Source organism: Fukomys damarensis, unplaced genomic scaffold, assembly GCF_012274545.1.
Source record: "Fukomys damarensis isolate Sample0158 unplaced genomic scaffold, DMR_v1.0_HiC HiC_scaffold_38, whole genome shotgun sequence".
NCBI classification, from domain to species: Eukaryota; Metazoa; Chordata; class Mammalia; order Rodentia; family Bathyergidae; genus Fukomys; species Fukomys damarensis.
This window is the reverse complement of record NW_022900950.1, coordinates 40535495-40559872: the sequence shown is the minus strand read 5'-3', so window position 1 is coordinate 40559872 and position 24378 is coordinate 40535495. Positions and strand designations below refer to the sequence as shown.

The window sequence follows — 24378 nt, the reverse complement described above, 5'->3', positions numbered from 1 at the left end:
ATGCAGCTCCAGTGGTAGAAAACAACGCCTAGCATGCACAGGTCCTGGGTTCAATACCTAGCACTGGCGAGTGCTGGGGTGAGATGGTGGGGGGGTTTACATAATGTGACTCAAAAAGGTGTCTCCCTTCAGGGAGGCAAAGGAGAATTAACGTTTAATGTATATTAAACAAGCAGTTGTTGGAGATTATGAGCTACACTGATTTCAGAAGGCTGAAATGAGTCAGCTTGTTCCAAAAGGTGACCAGCAACAGTTACTTACTTACTTAACGTATTTATTTGTTTGTTTGTTTGTTTTGGTACCTGGGATCAAACTCAGGACCTTTGCACTTGCAGGGCAGGCAGTGGCACCAATGATCTAAATTCCCGGCCCAACAGCTATTTTACACATTAATGAGGTAACTGCTTCCTAAAATAATGGAAGAAGGGGAAGGTTTTGTTAAAACCAATCTTTCACAGTAGAGGAAATGTGGTTCTACCTCAGGAAATTTAAATGCGTTGGTTGAACAACTGGGAAGGAATATCTCCTTTGGATGAGGGAGTGAAGAATTCAGCTGATTTTCAGGTACAAGAACAAATACGAAAATAGCCCTTATTGGTGTATGCATTTATGAATGTGAATGTGTGTGACTTGTAGAGGAGCAGCTCTCAAACTTTTTGGTCTTTTGACCCCTTTGCACTTAAAAATTGTGGAGAACCGCAAAATACTTTGGCTTATGTGGGTGATGTCTGTTCATTTGTTCATTTTAAGGATTAAAACTATAAGAAAATTTAAAATATATTTAGTGATTCAGTAAAAATAATGAATCCATTATATAAGAACACTTGATATATGCCTATATAATGGAATAATGAATACATTATATATAAACACTTTAACATTAAAAACTATGTTTTAAAAAGTAGGAGAGCTAGGTGTGGTGGAGCATGCCTGTAATTGCCACAAGTTCAAGGCCAGCCTGGTCTACATAGTGAGACCCTATCTCAGAAAATTTAAAAAAAGGGAGAATATAATTATTTTATATCTTTAATCCTTGGTTTAATAGATGACACCAGGTCTCATATCCACTTCAGCGTACAGCCTGTGTGATCTGTTATTTTGGTTGCTGTATGTAAAGAGAATTTCGTTCACACAGAAACATAATTGGAAAAGAGAAGATCTCACAGCCCTACAAAGGGGTCTCAGGGACCCAGGAATCTGCACCACACTTTGAGAACCACTGTCCTATAAAGTATTGGGAAGAATATATGTAGAAGAGTGGCTCTCTCTAAGTGATGAGAGACCTACCATGAGGCTGGATTCCTTGTGCAGCCTAAAAAATAAAGCATGAACATTCTGAGGGATGATTATGGAGGCCCAGGAAACCTAGGCAGAGACTTTACACTTGGGAAACCAAGGAACCACATAATTTTTTGCGGGGTGGGGGGGTGGGGGATCGATCTCAGGACCTGTGCTTGTGAGTCAGGCTCAGTGCCACTGAGCTAAATCCCCAGCCCAACAATTTCTTAAATAGGAAAATGACTTGGTAAAAGTGTTGGGAAGTACAGTAATGGGATCAGAGTGGAAAGAGAGAAAAGCCACTTGAGAGGTGACTGCAGTGAACTGGGTGAGTGGCGAGTTGGGCTAGGCCTCAGGTCTTGGTGAAAATGCAAAGAGCCAAACTCTGAAAGAGATTTTGAAGGTGGTGACCATGGCCAGAACGTGGTGGTGGTGGTGGTGGTGGTGGTGGTGTGACTGGCCAGGATCACAGATGACTGAGAGTTTTTAAGTTAAAACATTTGAATAATGTTTTTTCCCCTCCTCTCCTTAAACTTTTCTGAAAATTCCCTGGGTTTAGCTCACTGGAGCTTTGCCTTATCTTGCAGAGTTGGCCAGCCCATTCAGGGGCTTAGGACGAAGCCACTACACTTTGCACCATGAATCCATCACCGATGCTCCCCGGAGAAGAGTCAGCTTTGCACCTATGATGTCCCTGGGGAGTTCCTTGCTGCTGTCCTCCTTGGGGCCCAGCAGGCCTTAAAGAGCCGTGAGTCTGGTTTTCTGTGTGGAGGCTCCTGTGGTCCACCTCATATGCACCCCAGTACCCCCATCAGCTCCCTCTTCTCCTTCACCAGCCCTGCAGTGAAGAGACTGCTTGGCTGGAAGCAAGGAGATGAGGAGGAGAAGTGGGCCGAGAAGGCAGTCGACTCTTTAGTGAAGAAACTAAAGAAGAAGAAAGGGGCCATGGACGAGCTGGAGAGGGCCCTCAGCTGTCCGGGGCAGCCCAGCAAGTGCGTCACCATCCCTAGGTCCCTGGATGGACGTCTGCAGGTGTCCCACCGCAAGGGTCTGCCCCATGTTATTTACTGCCGAGTGTGGCGATGGCCAGACCTGCAGTCGCACCATGAGCTGAAACCCCTGGAGTGCTGTGAGTTCCCATTTGGCTCCAAGCAGAAAGAGGTGTGCATCAACCCTTACCACTACCGCCGAGTGGAGACCCCAGGTGGGTTTGCTCACGGTGTCCGGGTCTGTCACAGAGTTAAGGTGATGTCTGTATGGAGAATGGTGGGGATTCGAAAGGCAAGGATCTCTACTGGTAGAGAAAGTGAGGTTCAGTTCTGAGGAGCAAAGCCAACATTTTTAATCCAGAAAAATCTAGGCGGAAGATATTTTAATTTCAGGACACATGTAAGCTTTGTGCACTTTTGAAAAGAGCAGTTTTATTTAACTTAATTTAGAAAGGATCATCATAATCTTTTCCTTTTCCTGGTTCTTAAGGTTTTGAAAGATCTTAAAATGGCCCTGATAATGATTAGCTGTAAAAACAAACATGTCCCCACCAACTACACTGAGTTATACTGAGCTAAACTGCGAAAAGGTTTTTGGCTTCACTTTGTCTAAGCTCAGATAAGTTGAAGGCATTTTATATCTGGGTCTGAAAACAGCCAGTGAGAGGATTGATGAAAGTTATTCCAGGGCTAAAAACAGCAGGTTGAGGAAAGATTGGCACTTGTTCTTAAATATGGTATATGGGGTTTTTATTTGTTCATTTTTTTTTTCTGATGCTCAGGATCAAACCAAGGGCCTCCCACATGTTAAGTACTCTGGTAAATAAATAAATGCAGTGCTTAAATGCATCTTAAAATAAGTAAACTACTATTCTAGAGCTCTTCCCACACAGATATACATGTGTGTATCCATATACTGCTTTCTGGAGATGTCTGCTGTTTGCCTTCTCTCTTCACACTGATTGCAGCAGTTTTACAGCAGTTCTTTTTGGATGGAGAGTTCCCATGGCATTCCAGGCAGGAATATAGTTTTTCTAATGGGGATCTTCTTTCTTTCATTGGCTATCTCCCTCATTCCAGGAAACCAAAGGGCTAACACATCTGCTCAGGAAAATTGCCCGTGTCCATTTAGGAGACAGCGCTGTCTAGGTAGTAGCTCAAGGCTTAATAAAGGGTTGGAGAATTAGTCCTGCCCGCCCACATCCGTAGTGTGCAGGCAACTCTTCAGGCTCTCAAAGCTTGCTGTCAGGTTACCCAGTGTTGTCACGGAAGCCACCAGCCTAGGCATGGGTGCTTCTCACACCATGCCTTCAGCACTAAGACTCGTCTGAGGAGGCCGTTACAAGGTCCCACATTCTTGGCAGATCTGATGAGTTTCCCTGAAATCAAGGAAGTCTTTGTCTTTTCTCTCTTTTTTCATATTTCTCTGCATATCTCAAAAAAAAAAAAAAAGTCTGTGGAGAGTGGTGGAACACATCTGAAAACCACAGCAGCTCTGCAGTGCTTGAGCCTGTAGTGCTAGGTTGAAGGTCAACCTAGGCAGCAAAGCAACAACCTATCTAAAAAATGAAAAATTCACCATGTCATGGTTTATGACAAAGATGACTTGATTCTTTTTGTCCCAAAGATTTAAATTATATTAGGCAGAGTGCACACTTAAATGGAAGTGTTCATTAAGAAATATTTTGTCTTTCACAAGTAATGCAGTTGTAAAATACAAAAAGTTGCAGCAGGTCGTAAGAGTAAAATAGATCCCATTTTCCTTTTGTGTACTCAAAAACCTAATTTTTTAAAAAAAAGCTATTTGGAAAAAGCTATTGGGCCAGGGATTTAGCTCAGTGGTGCTGCTGCTTGCCTTGCAAGCACAAGGTCCTGAGTTCAATTCCCAGTACAAAAAAAAAAAATGTGCTATTTGATGTTTTAACATTTCCATACCATATTAAGGTCCTTTTAGATTGATGGTGTCAAGTTTTACATGTGTAGACAGATTTAACATCGTCATATTTTAGATTTGAATTTCCAGAAAAAATGAGTCAAGACTTTATTCATTTAAAGTGATATTTAAGCTACAAAGGTTTTTACTCCTAACAGACCTTTTAAATAAAACAGCAGAATTACATGTACTTAGCCATGTTCACAATAAATATTTTGAGAGTATTGAAAATGTTGATGTTAAACAAATTTACCAAGTCCCTAATTTATAATAAAAGCTTGAATGTTGTCTTTGAAATTTTATTTTTTATTGTATGCTTTAAGTACATTGAAAGCTGCATTCTGATTTTCTTTTCATTCGCATGTCCACATAAGGACTCAGTTTCAGTGCTTCTCAAGCTGTCTGAAGTGAGGCGTCAGTTTTTACTTTTTAAATTTCCAGTTCTTCAAATCAGTACTTTTACAAAACAAATGAATTACTAGGCAAATGAAATGTAAGGGACTTATAACATTCAAGACCATTTTTAAAATTATTTGTTTTGACAGATGTAAAATAAATGCCAAATTGTTATTGAGAAGTTGTAAACACTAATGAAAATGTTTTGATACTAATCTCTTGATGAACTGGTCCCTAACAGTGGTGAAATGTCTCCGGGTCCTCAATCTACACACTGCCTGGCATGGGCCTCTTAGAAGCCATGCAAAAATGTTTTCACTAAGTGTGACGATTTTACCCCTTGTGGCTGCAAGTTATTTCTGGAGTGTAATTTCTCCTTTATGTAAAATAACCTCACTTTATCCAAACCACATGCATGCCTTCTGAGGAAAAGAGATTAAAGATTGTTTTGCTTTGCATCTTCTGTGCCCAGTAACTCCTTTGATACTTTCCTGTGTATAACACTGAGACAAAGATGGCATGTTGTTTAAAAAATGGCACACAATGCAGTGTTTACAGACTTGTATTTGCAAGCAGCAGTCGAGATGTGGAAATACAATTAAGTACTTAAGGATAGTAGTGTTTTGAGAGAAGGTGTTTAAAAAATATGATCAGTTGCAATCTAAGGAAACTGAATCAGTCAAACCAAATAACAACCAGAATAATACCATCAGTCTTCTTTGCAAACATTCATCCAGATGCTAAAATATATTATCAGGATACTTATCTCGATAAAGAAAATACATTCTTTCTTTGCTCTTGGTGCCTCAGATCTACTGTTGAAGAAAAGAAAGTTTGCATCGAGAAGGTTATAAAGCACTTTGTTCATCAGTGTTAGTTTCTGCTCATCAATAAAAAGTGTTATTTGAACATTAACATTATGATAAAGAAATATCATTGAAGAAGAAGATATTTATAACTTACTGCCTCAGCCCCTTGCTCACGAGAGGCAAGTCATCTTTTTATTTCTGCCTAGACATGAAACACACTAAAGGAAACTTCATTGTTTAGCTTCCATATCCTCCCTTATATTTTATCTTTTGCAGTGTTAGGAATCAAATGCAGGACCACCCACATGCTGAGCAAGCGCTGTACCACCGAGCTATACGTGACTTTTGCACAGCAATGTTGAATGTTTGTTCCCTAATGTTATAAGACAGCATTATAAAAATACTTATGAAGGGAGAAGAAGTCATTTGTTTCTCTGCCAGTCTCATCTGTAGTTAATTAAAAACCTGTCAGTTATCTGCTAGAATTTATTTTTTGTTCATACAACTGAAAATTATTGCTTGTTAGGAAAGAAATATATTATGGTAAAAAGCAAATGGTAGGTTTTTGTGACTATTGTTACTGTTTTTGCGTTATTATTGTTTGTTTTTTTGGTAACAGGGATCAAAGTTAGGACCTTTTGGTTTCGAGGCACGCAGCAGCACCACTGAGCTAAATCCCCAACACTTTGCATTATTATTGTCAAAAATATTTACTTTTTTAAGATCTTATTTTTTGATTAGTTTTACTTTTAATGAAAGTTTTCTCTCTTTTTTTTTGGGGGGGGTACCAGGGATCTAACTCAGGACCTTGTGCTTGCAAGGCAGGCAGTGGAACCACTGAGCTAAGTCCCCTGCCCCCTTAATGAAAGTTTTTATCAATATTTGCATGTGCTAACAAATCAGTACTGGGATTGAAAAGCAAGAATCTATCCATCCCTAGAAACATCTTTTAAATGTTTCTTGCTTAGTTCTTTGCTTTTTCTTCCAGGATTACTACCAGTCATGGAGGTAACTCTAGATATTTTGCATACAATCTGTTTCCAAATTTATCACTTTTAGATAATATATCACTCTTCTAACACAATATTTGATATCTATATTTTAGTTCATATTGTAGTTTGTATGGATTTTTGGTTTATTCACCTGGTTTCTGTTATGAATTTGAGGCTGAGATTGTTCCCTTAGAAGGGCATTAGTCAGTTATCTTCTAGTGGTCAGTGTGGAAGTGGCAAGTTAATTCTCATTTCACTGTACATCACTATGACCCTCCAGGAGTTTCCAGAATATTCCATGTATCTTTCAGTGTTTGCAACACAAGATGGTATGACTAGATCTCAATCTTTCTTTTGTTAACTGGGCTGTCTACACTCTGTTTCTTTCCATCTGAAGACAGATCTTTTTCAGCTCTGGAAAGTTTTCTTCTGTTGTTTCTTTGGTCATTTTCTATTTTCTCTGCGTCTCTGTGTGGAACTTACATTGGTTCCAGGCTGCATTTCAGCAATAGTTACCTCATTGATGCCAGGAATTTTGCCCCTTTAGATGTCACTAGGGGGTTTGAGTGCCCAAACAAAGCTTGCCTTTGAGAATTTGAATCCATTCCTGTATTTTATATTGCCTGAGGATCAGGAATACTCATGTTCTTTTTAAAAAATGAAACCCAGAAGGAACCTACTAAAAAATAAACAATTTATAGAATTTCTTATTTATGCTGGTCTTTTACTTGCTGGCTTTTATTATTACTCACTGCTTGTGTTATACTTAGTAAATAATTTTTAGCTCCTTACCTTTAAATCTTTCTAATAAGGACAAATAGAATGTGTTTATTCCAGCAGCATTAACACACCTGAAACTGAGGCTGATCATCTAAATAATTCAACACGGTCTGTAAAGGCCAAATATTCTGGGCATCACTTAGTGTTTCATTGCAAGCAATAAAAACCAGTTGTGCCTTTTAAAAAAACTTATTGGCAGAAGTAAGGGAAGACATAAACAACCGGTTCCCCAGGAGGCCAGGTGCCAGGATAGCTCCTCATTTCTAAGGTAGGGCGAGTAGGCTCCTTTTGGAGTGCTGATATTGGAAAGGCTTCCCTGGTACTTTGTCATTGATTCTGACATTCTGCTTAAAGATGCAGGTGTCAAAGAGGAAGGCTGTTGGTTTAGTGTGGCTCACATATCCACGTATGGGGTAGAGATGGGATCTCAGTGGACAGTGTTATGAGGACGGGTATTCCCAAGAGAAAACTGTATTGTCATCAACCGTCAGACAAAAACTGCTTAGGTCCTCTGTGTTCTGTCCTGTTGAGCAGTGCTCTGTTCTCACTCTCCTGTTCTCTTCTTCTCCTAGTGCTGCCTCCTGTACTCGTGCCCAGACACAGCGAATATAACCCCCAGCTCAGCCTCCTGGCCAAGTTCCGCAGCGCCTCCCTCCACAGCGAGCCACTCATGCCTCACAATGCCACTTACCCCGACTCCTTTCAGCAGCCTCCGTGTCCTGCGCTCCCTCTCTCGCCTGGCCACATGTTCTCTCAGTCCCAGTGCTCAGCCAGCTACCCCCACTCCCCAGGAAGCCCTTCCCAGCCAGAGAGTCCCTATCAACACTCAGGTCAGTAAGAGCCGCGGTCTATGGGAAAATCAAACCGAAAGTAATGGCTTACGGTCAACCATCATAAATATAAGTGTTATAACTAGCATTCGCATAGTGCTTTGTGGTCCCTGACAAGGCAGTCAGTCTCCTGCCAGTTTGGATCTCACCCACCCTCTGCCAGTATCAGGACCACACCCATTCGGGAACAGCTCCGCGGCTGCAACATGTTTCTGCTCTGGTTTCTGGATCTAATCCTCCGGAAGCACTGAAAAACTAAATATATTTGAACACTGGACAGTTCTGAAGATATTCTTTTTGGCCATAGACATAAGGTTAAAATGTCTCCCTAACCCAAGCAGAAAGACTTGGGCTGAGGGCAGCCAACATGGAGGATTAGGGTGAAACCTTCTCTTTCAACAATTGAAAGGAGACCCTGCTGCTAAAGATGCCTGCACAGTGCTTGTGGGGCAGAGCGAGGCTCCCTCCAGCCGATGCTTTCTCACTTTTTGCTTTGTGAAGTCAGGACAGCAGCTCGCTGGAGTGCCCTCTGGTAACTATTTGCTGAGTTGAAGGTAGATATGAAAGAAAAAGGGAGAATCTACCGCCTCACCATAATTGCATGTGCTGTCACTCTGCGAAGTGGGACAGAGTTGAGATTCCAGGAATAGATTTATATGCACCTCATAAGTGTGAGATAAACAGTATCTGAGCCAACAAGTTTCTAAAGGCAAGCATTTAGTATTCTCTCAGCCTATGCTTAGTACGAGCTGCTACAATCGGCATCATTCATTTATTCAGGAATTCATTTATCTAACAGATATATGTGAAATTCTTATTCTGTGCAAACCTTGCCTTAAGTTGCTAAAGAAGGAATTAAAAGATCATCCAGAAGTTCTCAAAGAACTTACAAAATGTGGGAAGATAAATGCCTGTAATCTCAGCACTTTGGGGCAGGAGGGTGAAAAGTTCAAACCTACCCTGGACAACTCAGCAACTTAGTGAGACCTTATCTCAAAATAAAAATTTAAAAAGGGCTGGGGATGTAGCTGCTGCAAAGGCACTGGGGTCAATCCCCAAGTACTGTTTAAAAAAATGAGGGTGGTGGGGAGTTGCCTCTTCCCTTCTGAGTTAGTTTTTCTTTTTGCCTCCTTGGCAGTTTATTCTCATATCTACATTTTTTTTTTGGTACCAGGGATTGAATTTGGGACCCTCTGCTTCAGCAGCAGGCAGCAGAACCACTGAGCAAAATCCCCAGCCCTCTCATATCTACTTTTACATTTGTTACATTATGTTATATAATCCCTTCCCTTTTCTATATCCAGCACTGAGCTGAAATGCAGTGATTGCTCATTTCATTTGCTTCTTGAATAAATTACTACCTGAGTGTTTAGAACATGGTATTAGAGCTCAGAAGTAGAGATTTAGATTTGATTGATTCAGTAAGTAGTGACTGTCCACCTGTGAAATGTCCAGCACTAGGCCAATGCTAAAAGCGCAATGAAGATTAAAACCATAGTCCCTGACCATCAAGAGGCACTGACTATGGGGGAAAATCATGTAAATAAGTCACCACATGCGTTAGAGGCTGTAGTCATACAGCAAGTGATTATAAGGACTTGAACTAAAGCAAGTATGCGGCAACAGAAGGAGGCAATGAGTTGGAGGAGGTACCATCGAAGGTTATTTGAGGACAGAGCCATGGTTAAGGACAGAATAATTACGTCACAAAATGCATGTGTACGTAACACACATGTATGCTATAAAGATTTCCTTGACTGGCTGTATTCTGGCCTTGGTCAAACTGACAGGTGAATATTGTCTTTCCTCTTCCCATCTGAGAAGCACAGACCCAGCAATGTGCAGAATGTGGTTAGTTTCTCATAGATGTCATGGCCCTTTGCCTTTCAAAGAAAATAATTCCTTTCTGAATGATTAACAGCAAGATGCCAATCTCAATGATAGATTCATAGGTAAATAAGAGTAAAGGAACTTTTGAGAAAAATTGGCTCAGTTTCTATTTTTTAACAGTTTTTATCCAGGTATAATTCACATGCCATATGATTCACTCACTTCAAGGGTACAATGAAATTATTTTAAAATATTAATGTTCTCAATTGTGGTAAAATGTATCTGTCATAAAATTTGTCATGCTAACCATTTTTAAAAGTACAGTTCAGTGGCATTAAGTACATTCACAAGGTTGTATAATCATCATCATTATTTGCAAAATTGATTTACTGCTATAAGTAGAAACTGTAAGAATTAACCACCACCCCCCATTTTCTACCATACTCAGTCCCTGTTAACCTCTTATCTACTTTCTGTTTCTATGGATTTACCCCATGTGAGTAGATGCATGTACTATCTGCAGATATGTGTCTGGCTTCCTTCATTTAGCAAAGTGTTTTCACAGGTCACCTGTGTTGTAGCACAGTATTAGTACTTGGTATTTGTAACTAAACAATCCTTTGTATAGATATACCACATTAAAAGTCCTATTCATTGGTTATTGGATATTTGGGTTGTTTCCACCTTTTGGATATCGTGAATAAGGATGTTATAATCTTAGCAAGCAAGTATCTGCTCGAGTCTCTACTTTAAATTCTTTGGGGTATGTACATAAGAGTAGACCAGCTGTGTTTCATGAAAATTCTATGTTAAACCCCTTAATTTTCTAGATAGAATTACTCAGGGACCTGCAAAAGTACCATCTTAATATTTTCTACTAGGATCACAGTCCATTTTATCTCACAAAAAATGCCTTATCCATGGCTTCCTTGAATTCTAACTCCTGTGATAAGATTGCCATAGGACCTGTTACAACATAGATGGCTATGTCCAATCCCTGATCTACTGAGTTAGAATTTCTGGCTATGCACCAGTAATCTGCATTTTCAGCCAGCTCCACCTGCAATCTTTGTGCATACCTCATCTGATACTGCTTGTGTAGACAATTGAATAAAGGCATTTTGGTCTGAACTTTTCTGTGATTGAATTCTGCCACTGGTACTATAACAAGATACTTCTGAAGTAACATGAGGAATGGAAATTGAAGGAATTAGTTATTCTGCTGCCCTCCCAGAAGTTTTTCTTCTGATTTAGAGTTTTTGTTGTGTTATGAATTACTTTCAAATAAAATATCATTTACCATTTGGCCAGCCATGATCACAGGTTATATAGGATATAACCATGAATTACAGGACCAATATTTGGGAAGAAATATGCTTTGCATACAATTTTAGAGCCAGGCTTCATCTGTTCTGTTTTGGGAGTGTATTGTGAAGTATCTCAGGTACAGATCATCCTTGTGATCATTGTACAATCTATGACAAGCTGAGAGCTAAAAATTAAGCTTATTTCAAGGAGGATCCAGCTTTCTCTGTGATGTGTAAGCCCGATAAGACTATTCAGTTGAGAAAAATGCAGTGAACAGCTCCTAGACTTGAAAATCTTTTCGTAAAGTCATTTGAACTCAATGTTAACTAAAAAGTTAGAGGAAAAATAAATCAACCCCTCACTGCGGATCTCAGCACAAGTTACTCTGATAGGGAACTCACAATATTACTCAGAAGAGTTTTGTTATATTAATTAGTATGTTTTCTCTTTAGCAGAAAACAGCCCAGAAGCTTAACAGCAAAAAATAGTCAGGACCAACTGTCTTTGCATAGTTTATCAGTTTGACAATTCCTCTACCCCCGCCTTATCAAAATAAAACAAAAATGTGCCAGCCGGCTATTTTATATGTGTTTTGACAGGCAGATAGCATGGCTTTGCATTTTAACTTTGGAATTCCTCAATACCAGAGAATGAATGTTTTTATTATGCTTGATACTAGAATAAGTTAATTTTTTATTTTAACCTGGTATTTAGAAGTTTTTAGGGTTTTCGTTGTTGTTGTTGTTGTTGATGGTGGTGGTGGTGGAGCTTTTTGTTTTTGTTTTTTTGAGACAATATCTCAATACAAGTCTGGGCTGGCCTGAACTCCTACACTCAAGTCATGTGTCTATCTCAGCTTCCCAAATAGCTAGGACTATGTGCAGACTACCATGCCAGACTTAAAAGTTTATATTTAGTGTTTCTGATTTTGCTTTTGACATGCCCAAACTATTATTTTTTACCTTTAGTTTGTTCTAAAATTATCTTTTTTTTAGCCCAGAGATTCAGTTTGGCATAGTAAGACGTTTTCTTTCCTGTATAAAGATGAGGTGATGTATCCCCTTCCTTTTAGCTGTGTTTACTTTATTTTGATGAGTTCTTTTTTCCATCGATCTATTCATGTTGTCTTCTCCCTGGTCCTCTCAGTACTAATACCTGTACTCACAAATGCTTTAAGCATGGAAGATTCATGTGGACTGTGACCTGTACACTACAGGTGTGCTAACCAGATGAGCTAACCCCAAACAGCTTCCGTTAAAGAGTCAGGTTTAGAGGACTGCAAAGCAGCAGGCAGTTTTCTGGTTTAAAGCGTTTATCTTTGTTTCCTGGTGCAGTCTGGAGTGAGTTGTGAAGCCCAGGTATGACAGTAACAATGTGCTGTCTGACTCACCGTCTTTGTCTTTCAGACTTCCGGCCAGTTTGTTACGAGGAGCCCCAGCACTGGTGCTCGGTTGCCTACTATGAACTGAACAACCGAGTTGGGGAGACGTTCCAGGCTTCCTCCCGAAGCGTGCTCGTAGATGGATTCACTGATCCTTCAAATAACAGAAACAGGTTCTGCCTAGGACTTCTTTCAAATGTAAACAGAAACTCAACCATAGAAAATACTAGAAGACACATAGGAAAGGGTAAGAGCCTGTATGTCAGGCCTTGGTGTTGTTTTCTGAGCTCAGGTGTGGAAACAGAAGCCAGCCATGAAGTGACAGTGTAGCTTTGTGGAGGGACCCTAAGGCTGGCATCACCATCGGGCCAGGTCAGGGACTTTCAGGGTCCCTGTCTTTCCTCTTCTTCAGTGGTGCTGTGGGGTGGGTGTTGTGAAGACAAGACAGATGATGAATATGAAAGCGAGATTATCTGTTGGGAGTGTTGTGTATTATTTTTTGAACTACCTAGAGCCGCTAATTAGGATGGCTTCGGAAGAAGAGAAATTCTGACTGAACAATTATTGATACCAAGCAAAGTCATGTTTAGAGCTGTAGAAGCTAGGGATTTAAAATTAATGATGGACTTGACATTTGGAAGTGTTTGGTAGGTGACTGGGCTATGTGTGTCCAGGCAGCGCTGTGACAGCTGAGTAGGCAGAGGCCACTTGCCTCTGACTGAGGAAGCCTTGGAAGCCCGTCTCCTATCTGTCAGCAATGGTAGCCTGTCCCAGAAGAGCCTGAGGCTGGGTTCAGGATCTCAGATACTTTCTCTTCTGTTAGAATTGTTGCTGTCTCTACTTGATACTACTCAGGAATCAGAGAGGAAACGTACCATTAGGGTCATTTGATCGTTTCTCTCCCCATCCAGCATGATAGCCTGAAGCCTCTTCTTTCAGATTTCTAGGGGATATAAGTAGCCTTCCTAACATACTTTCTAAATGTCCCCTGCTATAGTATGCCTACATAACACTGATTAGAAACATATTGAACTTACTGATGCTGACTTTGTGTGTGTGTGTGTGTGTATGTGTATGTGTGTGTTTTGCAGGGGAGTGAACCCAGGGCTATCACACTGAGCTACCTTCCTAGCCCTTATTTGTAGAGTCTCACTAAGTTGCCCAGGCTGGGTTTGAACTTGGAATCCTCCAGCCTTAACTTCCTGAAGTGTTGGAATTATGAGAATTCATAAGCCCCAATGTTGACTCTTAATACAGTTTTTTTATTAAGTTTATTTACATTCCGTCTGTTCCATAGTGGCGCTGAGACAGTTTATGAGGAAATGAAATGATAAATGAAAAACAGAAAGTAAGAAGCCATGAGTGGGAGGAAGAGAGAACACATACACAGTTCACCCTCGTGTTTGTGGGTTCCACATTGCCGATTCAACCAACCTAAGGCAGAAAAAAATTGTTATCTGTACTGAGCATATACAGACTTTTTCTTCTTATTATCTAAACAATACAGTATAACAACTATTTACATATAATTTATATTGTATTAGGTATTGAAAGTCATCTAGAGATGAGTTAAAGGACATGGAAAGACGTAGGTAAGTTTGGTGTAAATCCTGCTCCAGTGTGTAGGAAAGACTTGAGCATCTGCAGAATTTGGTGTCCACAGCAGGTCCTGGACCCCATCTTCCATGGGTACCAAGAGATGGCTGTATATCATTAGGATTGGCATCATGATTGTGTGATTCTTAACTAGGTTTCTGTGAGGACAGAAAGGGGAAACTCAATCTGTAATGTAATTTTTATCCCAAGCAAGGAACCATTACCATTGTTGAATAGAAATAATATTTTGATTGATTTCTTAAGCAAAATTTTCAGGTATGGCTTTTATTTTAAATGATTTTTTGTAAAGATCTTAGGTGAAATCTAAAGACAAATGTTAACACATAACATTGTGGGCCTGTGTGCTGAGGGCTTTGCAGATTGGTTTACATGGAAGACATCTGTCAGTACCAGGGGATTCCAAAGATGGAATGAAAATGTTATACGAGTATTGAGACCCCTGGCAGGCTTTTTCCAAGTAGCTTGCTCCAAGTGCTGCTGCTGAAGACAAGGAGAATAGATGTGCTGTGTGCTCACTAAGAACTAATCCACATGTTTAAGAAACCATGTGAGCAAGAGCCAGTCTGATGACATCTTCCAGAAGCCAGGATACCTAATCCAGGGCTCTCCTGCTTGGACAGGCACTCCACTATCATGTGGTCCCTAAGGAAAAGTCACAGAAAGATTCCAAGAAATCTACTTAGGCCTTACTCTAATATGAAAATACATATGAATCTTTCTATCTCTCGTCTGTCTGTCTCTTAGTCTATCAAAGAGAGAGAGAAGGAAGGAGGGCAGGAGGGAGGGAGAGAGAAAGAGAACAAGGTATGCCACAAAATAGAAAAAGTGTTGGCTTGGAATATTTTAGAATGTAGTGGGTTGGTCTCCTATGGGATCACAGGCCTATTTCTTGGGAGTTTCTGGGGATTACCTGCCCCTGAACAGCATGGTTTAGGGACCACATGAGAAATCAGCCTAAGTGCAGTACAAAGTGCAATCTAAAGTGAACTTTCTCCATGGAGTTAATTAATGGAGACACATTTTTAAAGTTTGCATTTATCTCACTGATATTTACTGAACACCCTTTCTCATCCAAACTGGACATGAGGAATAAGGCAGTGAAGACAAGACAGAAGCTCCTGCTTTCTTAGATCACGTGCAGATAGGGAAATCAGACAAGAAGTCATCTGTATAGTAAGTGAAATAGAGCTGGGCAAGTTTATTAGCTTTCCTGTCCCTGGGACAAAATACCCAACACCCACAATTTATGGGAGGAAGGGTTTATCTGATTCACAGTTCCCAGTGGGATCAGTCCAGAGCTAGCTGGCTCCAAGGCAGAAACAGCACGGTGGACAGGCCTGGTGTAGGAAAGCTGCTCGTCCCATGACAGCAGGGAAGCAGAGGAGAAGGGAGGAGCCGGAAGAAGAGTTACCCTTTGCAACCAGGCCCCACCTCATAATAGCGCATTCAGTTGTTGAACTCGGCAATGAATGCATCCACTGATGAATAAAGCACCCCCGTGATCCAGTCTCCTTTCAGACATACAATACTTTGGGGAACATTTTAGATCTAAACCCTGCCAGGAAGACAACAGGAAATGGGCCTGCTCTACTTTAGACTAGGGTAGGCAGGGAAGGCTTCCTCAGAAGGTGACATTTGAGTTGAATACAGTGGCGCATGCCTGTAATCCCCGCAATCTGGGAAGCTGAGGCGGGAGGAACACGAGTTTGAGCCAAGCCTCAAACTTAGCAAGAACCTGTCTCAAAGTTTAAAAAAGGGGCTGGGATGTAGCTCAGAGGCAGAGCATTTGTGTGAGAAAAGCGAAGAAGTAATATCAGAGCAGCGAGCTATAGAGAATTAGCAACCAGGATATTTGAAGGGAAAGCTTTCCAACAAAGAAAACTGCAAGTGCAAAGGCTCTGAGTCCACCTAGCCTATTGTGTGAACAGCCAGGATCCAGTGTGTGGTGCAGAGAGGTCAGGACCAGGTCACTGGGGCCCTGAGCTTATGTTAAGGCTTTGGCTTTGATTTGTGAATGGGAAGATAGATTTAGGCTGAGGCATTCATATGATCTGAATTTACACTCTTGAAAGATTTCCTGGCTGCTATACTGAGATTCAAGTGTAGTTGGGATGAGATAGGTAAGATTATCTGAAAAAAAATTTTATTATAGTTAGTATAATTGTGTAATAGTACAATTAGTATAGTTGTCTCCCCTGACAAATTATCCAGGTAGATTTGTTTTGGTTTGGGTTCTGTAGTATTTAGAAGCAGCCAAGTTGACTAGTCCTCTGAAAGGAGTTTCACGCTGTCAACTGTCAGCTGTGCCTAAACTCTAAGTTGTTCTTTCTCTAGGGGTGAGGGGTTGTGCTAGTTCACCCACACTTTTGTACCCCGCTTCCTACCTCATGAGGCACACTTGAGGCTGTAGGACTTCTCCAAGCAATGTATTTGTAGCCACACACTAGTTAACTGGGGCACAGGGAATGGAACCCATTACTCTTACCACACTTGCAAAACACTTTAAATAGCTACTAATGAGTTAGCATTACATGCCAAGGGCCCCCACTTACGTATCAGAGGCAATACCACCACTGGAATACTGAATTATATGGCATCCATCCACATTCTTCCTTGAAAACTGAGCAAACCAGTGGAGCTCTTTTCGGGGATATGCAGACTAATAAAAACAATGATAATAATGGTGATAGCTACTTCTGTTGATTACTGGTATGTGTGAGACATCCTGACATGCACTTAGACATAGTATTTCTAATTCTTACAGTGGCTGTACAAGTAAGACTTCATTAGTCCCATCATACAGATGAGACACATGAAAATCAGAGATGTCAGCAGGTTACACAAGGCCACACAGTCATTCCAGAGGCGCCCACTTGTGACTCAGCTGCCCCCTCTGCTGGAGAGAAGAGATCCTCCGGTCTTTTTGTCTTGGTGCACTTCCTGGTGCTTTGCTTACAGAACCAAGTCTTGCAGCTAAGAATGAAAGCACCCTCACATGCCTCAGCAGTGGTGTGTTCTAGCCAACTCTATGATGTTTAAAGAAGTCCTTACTTATACAGTGCTGAAATTTTATGACAGTTTGCTCTTTTTTTCAGTACCAGGTAGAACCCAGGGCCTTCACGCTGTGCTACATCCCTAGCCCTTAAACTTTCAAAAAAATTTCTGAATATATATATATATATATTTCTTGATAAGTTGCTAAATTGTCCAAGTTGGGCTCAAACTTGTCATCCTCCTGCCTCAGCCTCTCAGAATACTGGAATTATGGTTTTCTTTTAAAGTGTATGTAAGAGATTTTTGTTTTCCTTACAAAAAATATGCTGGAAAGGAAATCTGCACTCATAATTAGATCAGCAAGGACCTTTGTGGAAGCATTAGAAGGTTTTTTGCAGAAGTAGACAAAGAACTACTGACATATAATACTGATGTGTGACTAAGCAAAACAGAACCAGGGTGGCTTCCTGATGATTTGGGAATGATGTGATAACCAACTTAGATGATTGGAGGATAATACTTGCCTGCCTTTTTAAAGTGGCTCTTAAGATGGTCTCAGTTTCCAAATAATTTAATAAACCATAACTTCCAATTGACTGCAACAGCCCTGCCCCTGAGGTGGGATGGTATTTCTTAGAAATTCACCACTTCGTTCATATACAGAGTGCAGCATTTCTGAGCACCTCTAATTTTGGATGTAATTTAAATTAGCTCTGTTAGCCTCTTTAACAAGCTGGAGCTAGGTTCTCTGTAGGAAGTGATATTGGAGTAAGATAAGTGCCTTTCTCTTCTGCCAGTGCAGCTGTGTTGCATTTGTCCTGGTAGATATTTGTTCTTCCTTTCCTGGGAGAAAAAGTAGATTTTATGTGATAATTTCTGAGGCATTAATCACAGTTACTAAACTTGCTAGGTAAACTAAGACCATCCTGGAAATAAACATCACATTTTCCAAATCATTGAATTATTTTTAGAATTAGGTTTTCACGTTTTTAATGAAACTTTATTTTCTTCCGTGTCTCAAGTTCTATAGAATTCTAGAAATTCTTCCTCTTTTATGGAAGGCTTTATCCTGAGGCTAGGGTTGGTCTGTGAGGACCTTGGAAAGAGGATTTTCCCTTCCAGGTGCTGTTTGGATTGCTTGTTTTCCTGAGGATTTAGTTTCTCAAAATTCCCTTCTGTTTTGGATCTGATACCTGTAAGGCCACTCACTGTTAAGTAAGCAAATCCAAAACTAAAACATTGCATTGGTGGTATAGTGATAAACATAGCTGCCTTCCAAAACTGAGAATTTAACATGTCATATTCTTACAACCATTGAACTTGACATTGCAGAATATTTAAAATGATGAGAAAAGATTAACAATATGTTACTACCTGGAGAATGGAGAGAAAAAGTTTTAAAACATCCTGTAGAATACGATCCCAGAGTTGAATTTTAAACAGATGCACTTAGAACTTAAAGATACATGACAGATGCTGTGATTATTTCTGAGCGGTGGATTTGTGCCTATTTATAGTTTCTCTGTTTGTGTTTTCTCTGTGGGTTTCTTACTCCGTGAGGTTGAGATGGGTTGCAGGACGAGCTGGGATCTGTGCAGCAGTCGTGAGAGAGGAAGCAGCACAGTGCAGCACAGCCCAGGCCCAGGGCCCGATTGTGTGACTAGCAGGGAAAGGATGTTCAGTGTTCTAAGTAGGGCCCAAACCTGCATGTAAAGTCTTCTAATTCACATTTGGGAAACAGCCTCGCTGTAGCCCAGAGTGATTTTGTGTGAATTAAGGAAAGGTGCCTGTTCCTCAAAAGAATTTACTGCCACCTGCTGGAAAAGTATCGTAATAACTGTACAAAGCTAGGCAGACAATGAGGCAAACGTTGGATCTGTGCAGCACACAACTGTAGCACCCTTCTGGGGAAGACCCAGCTCTGTCCTCTGACCTAAGCTCTGCTGTGGGTTTGGAAATTTTACTTATTTTTGTTTCACTTTACTTTTTGTAGTACTGGGGGTTGAACTCAGCACCGTGACACAGAGATACATTCCCAGACATTTAAAAAAAAATTTTTTTTAAATTTTGAGTCAGGGTCTGAGTCAATGAATTACCCACTTTGGGTTTAAACTTGCAATTCTCTTGCATCATTCTTCCAGAGTGCTGGGGTGTCAGGCATGTGCCACCACACAGGGCTGGAAACTTTATTTTTTATATAGTTTTTAATATACCTTATTGTAGAAAATTCCAGATACACATAGAAGTAGAGAGTGGTGTATTAAGTCTTCATGTTACCATGTCCAGCTTCAATGATGGTTGACCTTTGGTTCCATTCTTTTGCATGCATCTTCCACAATATAGTATTTTTTTTAAAAATACTGTTATCATACCCAGAAGTATGTACTTTTTTAAAGCTCCAGATGATCTTGAAAGACAGATTTTAAACACCTTTGCAAAAGAGGAGAGGACAAAGGCAAGGGGAAGATCACACACAGCTTCCCGGAAGGGTGTTGATTTGTATTGGCAGCTGAGATTTTGTTGAGTTCTCTGGGTGGGTGGTTGGGTGGTGGGCACAATGGGCTCTGCTGTTTCACAGTGGCATTTCCTTCCCTCAAAGTCAGAGCACTTTCTGCCCTGTGGGACTGTGACTTCCTCTCTGGTTCCAACATTGGCTGCTCTCTCTCTCTCCAGTCTCCTCCACATTCCAATCATCTTTCCTTCTTGTTTCACGGGCATTAAGAACTGCTGAAAAGGATTAAAAGCCCCACTGGCTGTCTGACCTTATAGACCCAAGTCAAACCCAGAGCCTCTGCTCCTAACTAACCTCCACTCAGGACCAAGACTCTGCAGTCTCATGAAGCGTGGGTGGTAGTCACCCACAATGGAAAGCTCAAAGGAACACACAGCCCATGTGCAAATACAAATAGTCCAGAGGGAAGGAAGAACCTGCCTAAGGACCTCTTTGAATTCTCTTTGGAACCTCATGCAGTACTTTTTTTAGGGGAATTTCCTTATCCAAAGTTTCTCAAGTATATAATAGCTAATATTTTATTATTTTATTGCAACAAGAATAGGCCCGATAATGTCATTTTTCAATATTTCATGAACTGACATAATGTACACTGCAATAAAATCTGCAGGTATTTTTTTCCTTTATCCACCCCCCTCCTACTAGTAGGGATTGAACTCAGGGTGCTTTACCACTATGCTATGTCCCAATCCCTTTCTTTTTGAGAGAGAGAGTGAGTTCCCCAGGCTGGCATTAAACTAGCAATTCCCCTGCCTTGACTGCCCTAGTAGCTGGGTCCTCTGTTGTTTTAAAGGAATGCCATATGAAACAGAGAGTTCACAAACGAAGACCATCAGTGAGATGACAAGAGATATAAAAACACATGAGACTGCCTGCTGGTATTCAAGGACCAAGTGGGAGAATGCATTCTGTGCAACTCTTTCCTGAAAACAGTCATCAAGTACCCCACATGTGAAGTCCAGCCAATTTAGTTCAGGGGCCCCTTCTGTAAAATGGCCTGAGCTTCTGATCTGTGGTTCCCAATGTGAGGCATCATCAGCTTCATGGGGCAAATTGCTAGAAATGCAAATTGCTCATCTACTGAGTCAAAGATCTGTTGGAGGAATCCTCCAACTGATCGTGATGCAAACTGAACTTTGAGAACCATTCTGCTCTGTGGCAATCTTGCATTGGATACAGATGGCTCAAAGCCATGATTTGGCCTAGCAGATGAATACAAATAAAGTAATTTGTGTGCCTGACTCTTTAGATGGCTGCTCTCTAGTCAGAATCTGGCCTGCTTCACAATGGGGCTGGACTCTATCCTTGCCTGGTGTTCAGAGCAGGCTGTACCTGTTCTTCCCATTGGCTCTGCTCCTCTTGTCTCCCAGGAAGCTGGACGCCCCTATTGCTTTTGTCACCCTACCAGCTTGTGCTGTGGTTCAGATAAGAGTCACAGGGCTGAAAACTATACTCTAAATATAGCTGACCAGGGCCAGATAACAAAAATCGTATCTATTTTATGTAATAAGTTCCGGGAGGATTATATGTGTGAAGGCTATTCAGTTCAAATACCTACTAAACCCTTGGCAGCCCCACACTGGCTCTTTTACCACCTACTTTTCTTCTTTCACAAAACACCAGAGGCAGCCCTCCTACCCCAGTGCAGGGGTTGTGGGGAGGGACAGGGTGGCAAAGGGAAGCAGCATTGCTTTGCCCTGCAATGATTCAGCCAGTCAGGGTGTCCTGCTTCCTGAATGCCTCTGCTTCAGCTGTGGGTCTCCATACTCTGCTGTTCAAGGAGATGAGTAGTGGAGGTGGGAAAGGAAAGGGAGCCAGTCTGATGCAGACAGTGATGGATGACCTCAACCTGAAAATCCAGAACTCTGCTTCTGCGTGGCTGAGTTTCTTCAGAGCGATGTGGTTGGAATACATAATACTGAAATTCATTCTTTTCTTCTACATATCTGCCCAAACTCTTCTCTACTTTTGAGACATCCGAAATGTATTCAGGGAAAGAAGAAAGGGAAAAGGAAGGATGAGTATGGAGGGAGGTTGTCACATAGAATGCAAAAAAAAAAAAAAAAAAAAAAAAAATAAAAAAAAAAGTTGCCTGAAGTGTTCCTTACAACCAGATAAACTGGGCACTGGTATCAGTAATGCTTCCTAAATTCACAGTTATGTCAACAGGTGATTGACAGTAGCTCTTAGGGTTATGAACTCTAATATTTTAAAATTTGTATTTTTATTTTGGGAAAACCCAAAATATATGGACAAATATAATCTAGATCACTCGTATAAAGAATTTTTAATGGCATAGTGGTTTTATGTTTATTATCGGGTTAACACCTAGACCTAGAGAATTTTTTCCCCATTAAAAACTGAAGAAAGAGGAGTTCAATCTCAAGTACCCCCCCAAAAAAATTGAAGACAAATTATTCTAGTATACTGTTCACTGGGCTAGAAGTTATTCACGTTACCTAATTCCAGTTTAGACACTGAGAGAAAGATTCAACAAAACTTTAACTTAGTAAGAATCAGCAGGAGCAGCAACATCCTTAGGATTCTCTTTAAGCTCCAAGGATTTTAGCTAAAGTGAGAAAAACTACATTCTGCTTGTGAGTTTTTAATATGAAAGTGTGGAAATATTCACAAAAATACACATATGATTTACTCAATAATAGTGTATGAGACACCTTTCAAGTTAAATGTATTTTTGAAGTGTTATAAAAAGAAGTAGATTTATTATAGTAAATAAACTTTAAGTTGCATTTTTTGTTTCCTCTGGAGTAAGTTTAGTGTGTATATGTAACATTTTCATGATAATGTCGTCCAATTTATTTTTCGTCTGTACGTGAAGTTCTGTTTGCTTTTATTTTGTTTCTAATATTATGAGAACTTATTTTACACTTGATCTTAGCTAAAAGGCCAAGAAGTGATAAGAACTTATTTTAAAATGAGTAAGCATGAGATTGAGCAGATAGTGGGAGCAATAATATTTGAAAGTCTGAGGATTGGTTTGTGAGAATAATTGTTTACATGGGTTGCAAGTGTAAACAGACTTGTGGAAAAAACAAAGTTTGTAGTGGAAACAGTGGGCATTTGTGTCACACATCTAACTCATCTGTGACTGGTGATGTGAAAATGACCCCAACAGTCAAGTCCTGTCTCTCAAGGTGTTGAGGGCCCCCGGGAAGGGAACAGTGTTTGCAGGAGGCCATTTTTGTGTCCACAGGTGTGCACTTGTACTATGTTGGGGGAGAGGTGTATGCCGAATGCGTGAGTGACAGCAGCATCTTCGTGCAGAGCCGGAACTGCAACTATCAGCACGGCTTTCACCCGGCCACCGTCTGCAAGATCCCCAGCGGCTGCAGCCTCAAGGTCTTCAACAACCAGCTCTTCGCTCAGCTGCTGGCCCAGTCTGTTCACCATGGCTTTGAAGTGGTTTATGAGTTAACTAAGATGTGCACTATCCGCATGAGTTTTGTTAAGGTAAGTGCTTGCTTTCAAATTATTCAACAGAAAATGAAAAGCAAAACAAAAGGCAAAAGCACTCTTTGGCTGATGGGGCAGTTTACAGCCAGTGTGCGGTCCTTTTATTAGAATTCTGCTGGCAGTTGTTAGGAAGAACTCTGTGAGTATGAGCTGTCTTGTTCAGCACTATAGGAAAATTCTTAAGCATTTTACTTTTGGAAAAGAAATGAGGTAAAGTAGCTATCTTATTGTTTTTGTTATTAGAAGTCCACTTACTGGTTTTAATACAGAAGATAAAGTGACAGTAATAATTTTATAAGATTAAATGCTACGGAAAACTTCCCCATCCCTTATACTGCCAAGCATATTATCTCCTAGTAACTGAAGGTGAAGGTAAATTTACTTTAATTAAATAAGAAATTTTCACTCTTAAGAAACATAGGCAAATGGGGGAGAAAAATTGATAGAATAAGCTACACAAGAGAAATAGCTCTAGCAGAAGGCAGTGTAAATTATGTGCTGTCATAAAGGTACAAACAAACTTGGGTTGGATCATTGAGCCATGTGTGATCAGTCCTGAGAAAGTAGTATATGTTCAAGTTATGAATATTTGATGAATTCCTCAAATCTCATTAACATTGCTATAAAGGTTGGGGAACTGAGGAAGTTACTTAGTGGAAAGGAAAACTAACTGGATTTGCCCATTCATGCTAACAGCTGCATTTCATCACCTGCTGTTTTATTTGTTGCAAGATGTTTGCAGATCATTCAAATATTTCAAAACCTGACCTTGTTCATCAAACGACCTGAGTACAAGTCACACAGGTTTCACTATGCCACATCTCCATCCAGGGAAGCACTGTGACTAACTCCAGATTTTTCAAAATAAATTTTGTTAGCACTTTAAAGTTACCATGACAGATTGTCCTATTTTACTATACTCAAAGTATATCTTTGTTGTATTTATAATTGTTCGAAGTCAACCTGGGCAACCAAAATCTTGTGCATGTTAGGCAAGCATTCTATCTCTGAGCTATATCCCCAGTCCTTATAATATACTTTAACAAAAGAATCAATAATACATATTGTTATATTGTTTTCAGCTTTTACACTGGCTTCTTGTTTCTTTCTTTTTTTTTCTACCTCTGAGCTATATCCCCAGTCCTTATAATTTACTTTAACAAAAGAATCAATAATACATATTGTTATATTGTTTTCAGTTTTTACACTGGCTTCTTGTTTCTTTCTTTTTTTTTTTTTTTTTAGGCAGAGACTC

At 40.4% G+C, this 24378-nt stretch overlaps 1 protein-coding gene across 2 annotated transcripts in view; it reads left to right on the top strand.

Annotated features, from left to right (window-relative positions):
• Nucleotides 1–1865: 1865 nt before the first annotated feature.
• The window catches only part of Smad9 (SMAD family member 9), a 27225-nt gene continuing 4712 nt past the window's right edge, over nucleotides 1866–24378 (top strand). Inside the window, exons 1-5 of one of the 2 annotated variants that reach the window (XM_010635227.2) lie at nucleotides 1866–2026; nucleotides 2115–2482; nucleotides 7750–8007; nucleotides 12552–12773; nucleotides 22864–23120. In XM_010635227.2, coding sequence (XP_010633529.1) covers nucleotides 2224–2482; nucleotides 7750–8007; nucleotides 12552–12773; nucleotides 22864–23120 — 996 coding nt within the window. In that variant the 5' untranslated portion in view covers nucleotides 1866–2026; nucleotides 2115–2223. Of the gene's footprint in view, nucleotides 2483–7749; nucleotides 8008–12551; nucleotides 12774–22863; nucleotides 23121–24378 lie in introns of both variants that reach the window. The other variant, XM_010635226.2, reaches the window with a different exon arrangement.